The following is a 13347-nucleotide window of genomic DNA, read 5'->3' on the forward strand; positions in this document are numbered from 1 at the left end:
CTTGCGAAAACCAACTAGGTATGCTACTGTCATTGCCAAGAATCTTTTCCAAAATAAAAGGCTTTCACTCTAATCTAACTTGTGTGACCTTGTTACTAAACCCTTCACTGGAAACAACATAGTATTTTAGGAAAACGGACCTTTGAAAGACTAAATTTGTAAACCAATTTTGACATTTTATGCTAACATTTCAGCCTTGTTAGCTTATAACTTGCAGCTCTCACAGAACAAAGAAATCCTTCCATGACATATCCTCGTTTATCCAACCCCCCAAAAAAGGAATGTGCAAACTTGAGTTTACCTTCTAGAGTGAAAATAACTAGTCATGAAATTAGGTGAGGAGATAAAAATTTAACACGGCATAAAAATAACTATTCCTGAAATTAAGGAGATAAAATAATCTTCGTCCCCCCAAAATCACATTACAGAAAAAGGCCTGCCATCCTTTAAGGATCTATTTGATGCTAATGCTAGGAGTCAATTTGCTATAGTTAAAATTGAAGCCGTTTACCTGTGATATCCTTAAAGGAAAAAACCTTCCTAAAGTTTAGAACTAAGCCTTTTTAAATTTTAACAATTTCTTGGATTACCTATACACTAATCTATTCTGACAACTATAGGATTTTTAAATAGCAAAAAACTTGAATATATACATTTTCAACCCTACCTGAACTGGATATGTTTAAGCCCAGATACTTGATAAGCTTAAGTTTCTTGAATATATCCTAATCCTTTACAGCTTCTATACACAATTCCTTCCCCTAAAAATAACTCAAATTACAACAAACAATCCAAAAGAGTTCTTGTTACAGAGAAAAAATCTTGCCAATCTCTATCCTCATAAAGATATTAATTTTTTGGACAAGGGAGAGTTACAGGTCAGAGGTATTCGATAGTCCTCCTTGGCTACTCAAAATAAATATTAGGAGTCTTTCCCAAATCAGATAAAAGAGGGAAGCACTTCTCCCACCTTAGGAGAAACTGGAAAAGGCCATCATAGTGTTCTCCTATTAAGATTACTAATCCTGTTGGTCTATTGGCTGGAACGCCTTCTGGAGGAGAATACTGACGGCCTCCCAATATCATGAAATGAAGTTCTTGGAAGTGGAAATACTAGAGACATTGTAACCACTAACTTATAGGGATAGATGGATACTCCTAGAAAGAGATCTAAAGCATCACTCTATATCTTTGCAACCATTTGTGCAGCCACCTTATCAATGCTATTGACATTTGATGCAGGGCCCAAGCATACCGAAACACTTGTTTCCTGCATTTAACCACAAAACACATGAAAGCTGCCAGAGCCTCAAAAATTCAAATTGAAATATTTTTATCTAAACCACTCCTATGTTTCATTATCATTTTCCTGTTCTTAAGAAGAATAAAGGTATTAACCTAACTCTGTATGCTAACACGCATGTATCCTTTAATTATGAGGGTAATTTCAATAGTCAAGTATCCTTTAATTAGGAAAATAATTTCAATACTAAACAGACCTTTCTTTTCCTTTACCTTACTCATGTTTATTAGTGTACCACTGTATTTGAAAAGCATACATGAAAATAAACAATGCAATTTAATGTGTAAACTTCTAACATTCAACCAAAATGAACTTTCACAAAAAAAAAAAAAAAAAAAAAAAAAAAAAAAAAATTAATTAAAAATTCACGCTCGAGTAAAAAAAATGCTCTCGCCATTTTTTTTTACCTCTAAAGGGAACCTCAATGCCTGTGTATGGTGAGAAACGTTTTGATAGTAGAGGTGCTAGCCTTTAAATTAACATTATTAGGAAGGGAAAATGAATGGGTTCGTCATGTAGGGAGATCCCGGGGAATAGAAGGATCCCTAAACAATGACTTAAGAGTAATAGGAGGAGGCGGGTGACCAATGTCTCATGACTCGTAGGTTACAATCGCTTGGTGTTCGGTCTCATCAAGCTCTGGAACTGGGATCTTGTCAACAATGCTATCACATACGATGTCCTCGTGCTGGAAGAATGATTACGTGTTGATTGTGGGCGTAGAAACTTGGTAATTGGAGACCTGGTTCTTGGTGATTGGGTGGAATTTATAGAGCGATCACATGAAGGCTTTATTAGTGGAGACTTTGCACAAGGAACCCTTGCCTGTAGATCATGTGCATGAGGAGACTGGAGCATGGAAACCTTGAATGGGGAGACCTGTTGTGTGAAGGCTGCGAATTTGGTGATCATGTATGATATGATTGGGCATGTGGAGTGTTTAGGTGATGATGGCACTGTCTGCCATTGTTCTTCCTGTGCTTGCGTGATGGCTGATTTTCTTGATTATCTAATGTCCAAGGATCCACCTGCTGGGCTGTCGTCCTACTAGGTGAAGTCGTCTCTCTATAGCTATCTGAAGAAGGCAGAGGGTAAGGGTGCTGGCCTTTATCTCAATCAACAGTGTGCGTACTTTTTCCCACAAGGGACCGAGTACAGTCAGCCCCCGTATAACATTTAGATAAAGATGCACATAATTGCAGACTTGTGGTTAGTAATATTGTGCGCAGCCTTACATTTTTAAATTGCCAACACTTTTTTGCACCTGGCCTTTTGTGCCCTGTTTCTCTCCCTACACAACAACACTTCTCTCAATGACTCGGTCTCCCTCTTGCAGTATCCACTACCGTGACAGCATCTTCAATATGTGTTTGTAAAGCAACAGGTTATCTTCATCTCCTCAAGGTACTATCACTAAGATTCATACAATATGCATACAGTATTTAAACTTTCTTTTTAGTAAATACATGTACAATCTTTATACTTAACATCCAGTCTTCCCTCAGTCTTTGCGGGCTCTATCTTTTCAGATTCAATCAATGACGATACAGAGAACTGTATAAACTATTAAATAAAAAATCCCGTATTTGCGGTTTCGTGATAAGTACTCTCGTGGCTTGATGATTTCAAACTGATTGCACTCCATATCACCTGGCCTGCTTCGCACCGCTTCCCTCTCCACCCAGCACAACATCCCATCTCTTGCTGATACGGCCTCACTCTTGCTTTGTGTCCCCTCACTTGTGCATCTCCTGTTTCATCCCGACGTATTTTTTGACTGACTTCTGAAGGTTCTGCTAAACGGAAGAGGAGGGTCAAGATGCTTGAGGAAATGGTAAAAGTCTTTGATAAGTGCAAGGAAAGGATGAAGTGTGCAGCTGTAGGAAGACTCTTTGGCAATAATGAAAGTATCATGAGGTACATAAAGAAGAATGCAGCAAAGATTATTGCTGCTGTGGCTGCTAATGCCCCACGCAGTGCAAAGGTTGTGTCCAAGGTGAGGGAAAAGGGCATGATAAAGATGGCGAATGCCCTTTCCTAGTGGATCGAAAACCAGCATCGAAAGGGGATCTGCGCCGACTCAAGTTATTCAGGGAAAAGCTGTCTCTACTCTGCCATTTCATGGATGATAATCCTAAGCCGTCCATCAGCCAAGATGCCGCAACCTGATAGACACCTTTCCCAGCCAGCAAAGGTTTGTTTGGTAAGGTTAAATGATGTTTTGGCCTCAAGAGTGTGAAAGTTACTTACGAGTCAGTCTCTGTGGACCATAAGGCAGTGGCCAGTTTTATGGAGAAGGGATACACACCAGAATAAGTTTGGAATATAGATGAAACTGATAAGTTTATGGACATTTATATTTAAAATTCTTATGTTCTGTAGTTACTGTGTAGTTTATGTAATTAATTTGTTTAAATCTAGTTTAATTTTATTTAAAATTGATGTTAATGTAGAGACACCTGTCTGCAGTAGATACGTATTGTACGGAACTATAGTTTTGCCAAGTTGAATTAGATTTTGGTACCTTCGGCACCTGTACATACAGTACAGTATTGTACTTGATTTATTACTTAAATTTTTGCATTTTGAGTGTACGTACACTTAGGGTAAATGGTAAGTAGCTTATGTACTTTTTCTTAAATTTACCTATGTAGTAATTTCATTTACATAGTGTATTGATAACATAATTCACTGTATTTCAATTCAATACTTTTTTATTTATTAACGTGTTTGTTTTAAAAGAAGAGGCCCCCAAAAACTTTCACTGCTAAGGAGGAACGGCGTGCTCCCGGTTTTAAGGCAGCAAAGGACAGGTAGGCTAACGGTGTAAATTTTTCCTGTTTCACTAATTTAACTGTGCTGTAAAACTGACTTTATTTTTATATTGACTGTTTCATTTAATTTTGGGTTTCTTGTTTTTTATAATTTATCATGTTACAGGTATTCTAATAAATGTGCCTTTTTCTGTGTTCCCCAGGTGTACATTGATTATGAGCAGTAATGGCCACCTTATTATCTCTGGCTTTATTTTTAAGGTATATGGGTTGATTATGAGAGCTTACTTCAGCGAGTTGGAGGAAAATTTAGAATCTAGACTACCCGGCATTTAGCAAGGACAGAAAACGAGATATTTCTATTATGAGGTAGGCGTCGACATTTAACAGCTTTTAGAGAGAAGGAATATGAACAACAGGTAAGTTTCATAGAAATGAACAATTAAAAAGGAGATAATGCCAAATGAAGGCATAATTGTAATTTCAACTAAAATGATTTTGGGCTGAATTATGCCCAGCAACAATTCATGATATCAAGTGGAAATGCCTGATAATGAAACACTACAATATAATAAATGGTACAACTAGCAAATAATTAAAACAGCTGTAAATTAACTATAAACTTAGTGGCACAAGACATGTCATTGAAATTAGCAATATAACATATATTGAGCTTAAAATACCAAACCATACATTATCATACTCATGAATAAAAATTCTAAAATCAACATTAAGCATTAGGATTACTAAGTTTCATGTAGGATTAGCATATAAAGTATGAGCAACAATAGTGCAGCATCACTTAGGTACAGCATAAAATATCTTATTCAACTAAACAATCTTTGATTAAACTTTTATATAAATACGGACATTCCTGATTCACAACCATGAAAATTACATTAAATTAAGAGAAGAAAGTACAGTAATTTATAAAAATATCTGAGGTATGTTTCATTTCCTTTACGGAAGAAATGACTACATTTTTATTTGAATTATTTCTACTCAGACTTGTAAGATATATAAACTCTTTAAGGTAGTTTGTTGTAACAATAATAGGCTCATAAAAAGAAAGCCCAATATGTTATTTTCTTCAATAAACTTTAATACTATGATCCCAACGCCATTCAATTTTGGGATTTGCTACAACACCTGCCATTAATACCTTTACATCTCTTGGATATAACAGGAAATTTGAATGCTTATCACTTGATAATAACATATTTTTTGCGTTAACTCTTATTTCCACCTTGTGAAAATCAGAACAAAAATTTAGTGCCTTAAGTGTGATACCTAACTTGTATCTACAGATAACTGTATACATACAAGGGTTTTCATTAGGATATGAAAAGTCAATCTCTAGATTTGTACCAAAAACTGGACTTATCAGAAACTGAATTAAGTTCTGATCTGATATATCTCTGTTTTTGTTCAAAAAGGACAAGTCTGGTAACAGATTACCAAAGAGCAATGAACTTAACAAACTACTTTTGTACTTTGCTTTTTCTATATTGCAAACACACAGTTTAAGTTCGACACTTTTATCTCTGCACTTGTCATACATACCATAGACACTGAAGCGTTCATAAGAAGTTAGTCTTATGCCAGGGTTTTTACGTCCAACTTCCAAAGAGAGGAAAAATATGTCTTTACTAGTTTTATTTTCAGCACTCTGTACAAGCAGGTCTATTTTATAAATCACTAAATCTACAGCAGTGTGAACTTCAAAAACCTTCCTAATCTCAACAGGCTTCATTGGTAAGCAGTTACCAAAACCACTTTTGCCATCTTTTCTATGCTGTGATAAAATCATATTGTTTAGAATACCAACACCAAAGTCTGCAAGTGCCATGTGAAGCGATGATGGCTCTACCGCAGTTTCATAATTTTTACATATACAGAGATTTGGCTGCAGTAAAGGAATGTCTTGACATGTTCTAGTCTGAGGTATATTGCTTAACAAGCCACCAGGAATAACATAACGCTTCTCAAAACCTGGCTCCAGTTCATGAACTTTTTCTTTAATTACTTCTATCAACATATAGTGTAAATCTAAAAGGCTGACTAATCGCTTTTCATTGTCCTTCAAAATTCGCATGCGAACATCACCTAACGCCTTCTGAACATTTATAGGTATTAGCATAAAGAGCATGGGGTTGAAGGATTCAGCATAAGCTTCTGGACTTGATTCTATAAACTTTCCATATGTATTTCCATGGTCTGAAAATAGAATCGTTATGGTATCCTCTAGTTTAGATGCAAACTTTAAGTATTTCATTAATGGATCGTCTAAAGACTGTACGCGAATTCCTGATTCTTCATGAGAAACACTTGTCATGGTATATGATATGAACGGACTACCAGATTTTTGCATTGACTTCTGATACAGCTGTAGGTATTCAAGGATATATTCATGATGATAACGTCCATTATAGCAAACAGCAGGCAAATTACGGAAGGGGTCTTTCTTCCCATTTGCGAATAGAATATCACAGCTAGATAAAGTGAGGTCAACACTGTCAATATTTGCAATGTCAAGTGCCTTTTTGAAATTTTTCCAAAGAACAACATCTTCAAGAGTGGTATTCATAACTTTTAAATCTTTCACAAGACCCCATTCCCAATTCCAACATAAATCCTCTAACCAAAGTGTCCTATATCCTTTCTCCTTAAATTTTCCATATAACTTTTCAATAGACAATGGCACCCGAGGTACATCATACATCCCAAAAGGTACCTCCAATGTATTCACATAGCCTGAGAAAAGAGCTCTAAGACTTTCAAATGTTCTTTGTTTTACAGCCTGAAATAACTGAAAGTCCAAGATTTTTGTTGTTGAACTTTCACTTAATTCTTCAAGAAGCTTCACAGTATTTGGCAAAGATCTATAAAAATGAGCTCGCGATAAGGAGTCGACCATCAGCAAATTGACATTTATTTCTGTTTTTTTAATTGTTTTAACTTTTCCAGTATTGGGAGGAAATAAAAATAACTGGGTATGATGAATCAGATTTTGTTCTACATAAGCTTCATCATATTGAGGCTGGCCAAGGTCTTCTTCTATATCTGAATTACTTGCACACCTAATGAAAAGGAACCCATAAGACTTTGACTGAAAAGCATACTTACTGACCTCTTCCTGAAGGTTTTGTCTTAATATTAATTTCCACTGAACCTTTGCAACCTCCTCACTGAAAGTACCTAAATAGTAGTTTAAATTTGCACACACTGCAGGCGATTCACAATGGATATAATCATCATCCTGAAAAAGGAATATTATTTTTAGGTCAGGGATTGATAACTTTCAGTATTGGTTAAATGCGTGCACACAACTTTGTAAAATATGAACATTTTAAAATAATTTGTATTTTTTCCAAGTATACAAACCTGAGTCCTTTACCTAGGAATACATTTTCAGAGTGAGTTGGAACGGCCGTTACAATTGTTAATAGGTAGTTAAAGACAGCTGGGCACGAGAGCGAGGAGCTCTCCTTAGGTCTCTTCACTTATGACCTTTCAGCTCAAGACTGATATGGGTATTTGAGGAAGTTTAATATATAGGACTCGGGTTTGTATAGCTAAGAAAAATACAAATCACTTTATAAATTTGATTTGATCCTACGCAGATGCAAACCATCATCCTTTATGTGGGGAGACTCACTTCTTGGTGGGTCGGTAGTCCCCATAGAGCTGAACAGGAAGGTTTTTTTTTTTTTTTTTTTTTTTTTTTTTTTTTTTTTTTAATGGAAATATCAATCTACCTTGTCCCGTACAGGAGCAAAAGAAATGACATCATCAACCTCCTAATTGTCATGGGAATGAACAAGCTGATAAGTACTAGCCTGTACAACAAAACTGGTACGTGGTTAAAGGAGGGATACCTTTCCCCTGAGGGAGATCACATACATACATATACCAAGGCACTTCCCCCAATTTTGGGGGGTCGCCGACATCAAACAAATGAAACAAAAAAGGGGACGTCTCCTCTCTATGTTCCTCCCAGCTTGACAAGGGACTCAACCGAGTTTGGCTAGTACTGCTAGGGTGGCACACACCACCCTCCCACATTATCCACCACCGATGAAGCTTCATAATGCTGAATCCCCTACTGCTGCTACCTCCGCGGTCATCCAAGGCACCGGAGGAAGCAGCAGGGCCTACCGGAACTGCATCACAATCGCTCGCCATTCATTCCTATTTCTAGCACGCTCTCTTGCCTTTCTCACATCTATCCTCCTATCATCCAGAGCTTCCTTCACTCCATCCATCCACCCAAACCTTGGCCTTCCTCTTGTACTTCTCCCATCAACTCTTGCATTCACCACCTTCTTTAGCAGACAGCCATTTTCCATTCTCTCAACATGGCCAAACCACCTCAACACATTCATATCCACTCTAGCTGCTAACTCATTTCTTACCCCCGTTCTCACCTTCACTACTTCGTTCCTAACCCTATCTACTCGAGATATACCAGCCATACTCCTCAGACACTTCATCTCAAACATATTCAATTTCTGTCTCTCCGTCACTTTCATTCCCCACAACTCCGATCCATACATCACAATTGGTACAATCACTTTCTCATATAGAACTCTCTTTACATTCATGCCCAACCCTCTATTTTTTACTACTCCCTTAACTGCCCCCAACACTTTGCAACCTTCATTGACTCTCTGACGTACATCTGCTTCCACTCCACCATTTGCTGCAACAACAGACCCCAAGTACTTAAACTGATCCACCTCCTCAAGTAACTCTCCATTCAACATGACATTCAACCTTGCACCACCTTCCCTTCTCGTACATCTCATAACCTTACTCTTACCCACATTAACTCTCAACTTCCTTCTCTCACACACCCTTCCAAATTCTGTCACTAGTCGGTCAAGCTTCTCTTCTATGTCTGCCACCAGTACAGTATCATCCGCAAACAACAACTGATTTACCTCCCATTCATGATCATTCTCGCCTACCAGTTTTAATCCTCGTCCAAGCACTCGAGCATTCACCTCTCTCACCACTCCATCAACATACAAATTAAACAACCACAGTGACATCACACATCCCTGTCTCAGTCCCACTCTCACTGGAAACCAATCGCTCACTTCATTTCCTATCCTAACACATGCTTTACTACCTTTGTAGAAACTTTTCATTGCTTGCAACAACCTTCCACCAACTCCATATAACCTCATCACATTCCACATTGCTTCACTATGAACTCTATCATACGCTTTTTCCAGATCCATAAACGCAATACACATCCTTAGCTTTTGCTAAATATTTCTCGCATATCTGCCTATCTGTAAAAGTCCGATTCATACAACCCCTACCTCTTCTAAAACCACAATGTACTTCGAAGATTGTATTCTCTGTTTTATCCTTAATCCTATTAATCAGTACTCTACCATACACTTTTCCAACTACACACAACAAACTAATACCCCTTGAATTACAACACTCATGCACATCTCCCTTACCCTTGTTTAGTGGTACAATACACGCACAAACCCAATCTACTGGTACCATTGTGGCCGCGTGGGCATAAAAACATTTAGAATAGCGCCAACGTATCCCTGCATGTCGTAAGAGGCGACTAAAAGGGACGAGACGAGGAGGCTGGGAAACCCCTCTCCTGTATTATAATCCTGTGAGACATCAAAGGGAGATCACAGTCCGGAATAATATACCTGGCATAAGATGACCAAAGGGTTGGTATACATTCCACCATCCTTTACCTCATCTAGGGAGGATGGAGGAGAACTTCTCTAGGATCTAAGGAATAGAGCTCAGAAGTATAGTTCACCAGCATCAAGTCAGATCCAGTGAGTAATGCTTTAATTGCTTCGTCTCTAAGATAGGGGCAGCAAGAATGGAGGAGAAGAGCCAATTATTTAGCCTCCATTTCAGCCTTACGTCTATACATTACCATAGACAAAATGCTTACGTTCTAGTATGGGATCTGGGCTAACTACACCCCTACTTGAGCAACCACTACAAAACCAAGCGCCAAGGCATCCAGGGTCTTGTGGGTACTCCTAAATGATAAGGGCCGTGAAGATGGTCAGGAGCATACACACTTCAGCCTGCACTCACTGGCAAACCGCTATCTTCCTCTTGAAGACAAGTGTAGGCCGCAGCCCCTGATTTCACAATTTCTGGTCCTATCTCGAACCTAGCCTCTCTCAGCAGTCAAGGCATATGCATTACGGTTCGTCTCTCAAAGTAAAAAAATGGTGTTTTAGACACCTCTTTCTTGGTTCTTCCCATGCTAAGGAAGAGTTATCAATAATCAGGAATGAGTTATCAGCTCTTTTTCAGACAGCACTGCAAAGCCCTCATGGGGCAAAATGCATCTTCTCTTTGAGTCACTCCACACCTCACAGAGATAGGATGGAGATGGGCTCAAACCTGGAGCCGTGCCACAGCAGGGTCTGAGTTTGGCAATTGGGTACTAGACCAGGGAGCTCCCACACCTTTCAGAGTGGGAGACTGAGGCAGAGAGGACTTGTCACTCATCCAGAAAGTTTGCACATCAGAACCTGAACTACGGCTCTCACAAAGGCTTGGAAAAGGTATCAAGAACAGTAAGACTATTAGATGTGCCCCTTAAGCATAGACAACTCCTATAAGGAAAAATCTGTCCTGTTTCATCGAAAGACTAGGTCAAGTCTTTGCGGTAGCCTTGATGGCCGCTACTGAGAGGAGCTTCTCCCAGCAGGGAAGTTAAAATCAACGATCTGGTCTAGGGATGATCCGGCTCGAAAAGGATCCTTTCTATAATAACCATCATAGAGAATGGCCCACTTTCCTAGGTGAGTGAGGGCCAAAATTCTTTCTGGATCTTGACAAGGCAGAATGGTAAACCAGAGTAACGGCTTCAAGGCCCAAGGCTTGGGGCTTAACTTTTGGGTCACTGCTCCTGTTCTGGTCACCAATCCCAAGGAAGGGCCACACGTAAGTCAAACAATCTGTCCCACCTGGACAACAAGGTGGTCGGAGGGGACCCCAGGGCCCAGTCTCAAGGGAGCGAAGCGTGGAACCGTGACCCCCTATTTTAAGGCCTACATGAACAACCTGTCCACAAGTGTGACCGGGAATCTTAGTTGTGGTCCTGGGACAGAGATCAGCAGTCACGCCCTGGTCCCATGCATTAGCTACGTATTTCACCTGGCTACATTAGCAACCAGAAACCAGAGTCCCGGGTCTGAGATGGGGAGTTGTGCCTTTGAGACATGACACATAGTCATGGCTCTGGCTGAGAGAAACAGACCAGAGGGGGGTGCAGAAATGTTGGACCCTAACACTTGTCCTGATTAGTTACTGAGATATTCAGGGACCCAAGCAGAGGCCACGTATGGACGAGGCTCAAAGCCAACGCAAGGGGCTAAACCCATGCCCGGCCCCAGCGAAGCAGAGGCTCAATGCCTTGACACAGGGTTATAGCCCCAACCCCGGCCATCAGTCCCGGGATAGTCCGAGACCTGAGCCTGGCCCCTTGGGGGAGGCTCAAAGGCACCGGCCCGGGTGCCTTGACATGGAGTCATGCACGCTACCACTTGGCTACCAGGGTAGTCGGGGATACGAGCCTGACCCCATGGGGCTGAGGCTTAAGGCCGTGACACAGGGTCACGGCCCTGAGGCCATGAATCAGCTCCGAGGGGCCTAAACATGGACCTATTAACAGTCCCACTAGGCTACCAGAGTAGTTGGGAGCACTAGCCCGGTTGTGTAGCTCAAGGCTTGACCCTAGGGGACTGAGACACAGGGCTGTGGTGCCCTCAAAAGCCACCCATTGCTTCTAAGAGAAGTGGTGTCGAAGGAGTCCTTTCCTACGATTACGGCTGAAAAGACCTTCTCGACTTCTTCTACTTCTTAACTTTCGAAGAAAATATAGAGTCGGAAGCCAAAGAGAGGAAGAGGCTCAAAACTGTGACACAGGGTTATGGCCCCACCACCTGCCCCTTGCATTCACCTTGGGTGACTAAAACATAGGGCAGTGGCTCCTTCCCCAACTCAGATGCCACCCATCCCTCCTAAATGAGATGGTGTTGAAAGGAGGCCTTTCCTGTGAGTAAAGCTGACAAACCCTCTCTGTCTTTTTCCACTTCCATGAACCTGCCAAGGGGAAGGAAGGCATCATGCTCAAGAAGTTGGCAGAGATGTCATGGGTGGTGGAAGAGCTGAAGCAAAGCGTGTATAGCATGTATCATTTCTCGGTATATACACTGAAGTTCATGGATATGACTTTCACTGGTTATAAGAGCATCTTGGATAATATGAGGAAGTTGGTGAAGCAGCTACCCATAACCATGTTTTTCTCCTGTCGTATGAAACAGCCACCATCACCACCGCCCCCTGCTGCGTATGAGCTTCAGCCATCATCACCTTCTTCTCCAACCATGGCATCTCCTGATCCTGAAACCACTCCTGCAGCAACCTCAACTCCGGAAACCACGATGGAGCTAAGTGATGGTGATAGTGCAGACTCCTCCCTTGTTCAATGGTAAATTATTTTTCTAAATTTTCCATTTGTACAGCTCAGTTACAGTACTAGAGTTGTAAATTAAAACAAAGCAAATTACTGTACAGTACTGTGTATTAAGTGCTGTACAGTACAGGTAACTTTGAATTTAAGTTTTCATTAATGCATCTCTTTTTTTTTATAACCACTTAATATAGTAACATTAAAGTACAGTACTGTATTAGTTTTTAAATGCAGTACAGTATACAGTGGTACCTCTACATACAAATTTAATCCGTTTCACAACCGACTTCGGATGTAGAAAATGTTCGGATGTAGAAACGAATTTTCCCATAAGAATACATTGAAATAGGATTAATCCATGGTTGAGCCCAAAAACCTATGATAACTCCTTAATAAATTACTACACATAATTACACATGACAATATGCACTCTAAATTAGATAATAGACATGTAAAAAAGAATAATTATCAAGAAATAATAAATAAGAAACGGATTTTTAGCGTCACTTTACCTTAGAAAGTCCAGCGCAGGTGTTGGTCTTGCTACACAGAGAGAAGACGGATGGGCGGCGAGGAGGTAGAGAGGTTGACTACGATAAACGTACACTACCGTAACTTATTCTAACTTACACTAAGTGAACTTTAACCTAACTTAGCTTATTTATTTTTTTATTTTATATTCTATATTTTTTTTTACATTTTCTTTTTTCTTTTTGATGATTAATTTTAATCACTTTCACTCTACACTTAAAATTGATTGAATTTTTTTCTCTTCAATCTTTGCC

At 39.7% G+C, this 13347-nt stretch overlaps 1 protein-coding gene across 1 annotated transcript in view; it reads right to left on the reverse strand.

Moving 5' to 3' along the window:
* Positions 1 to 4021: 4021 nt before the first annotated feature.
* Positions 4022 to 13347, reverse strand: part of LOC137641407 (uncharacterized) — a 45453-nt gene continuing 36127 nt past the window's right edge. Inside the window, exon 4 of the mRNA XM_068373935.1 lies at positions 4022 to 7336. Within this exon, the coding sequence (XP_068230036.1) occupies positions 5168 to 7336 (2169 nt within the window). The 3' untranslated portion in view covers positions 4022 to 5167. The remainder of the gene's footprint in view (positions 7337 to 13347) is intronic.

Source organism: Palaemon carinicauda, chromosome 1 (genome assembly GCF_036898095.1).
Source record: "Palaemon carinicauda isolate YSFRI2023 chromosome 1, ASM3689809v2, whole genome shotgun sequence".
Taxonomy (NCBI): domain Eukaryota; kingdom Metazoa; phylum Arthropoda; class Malacostraca; order Decapoda; family Palaemonidae; genus Palaemon; species Palaemon carinicauda.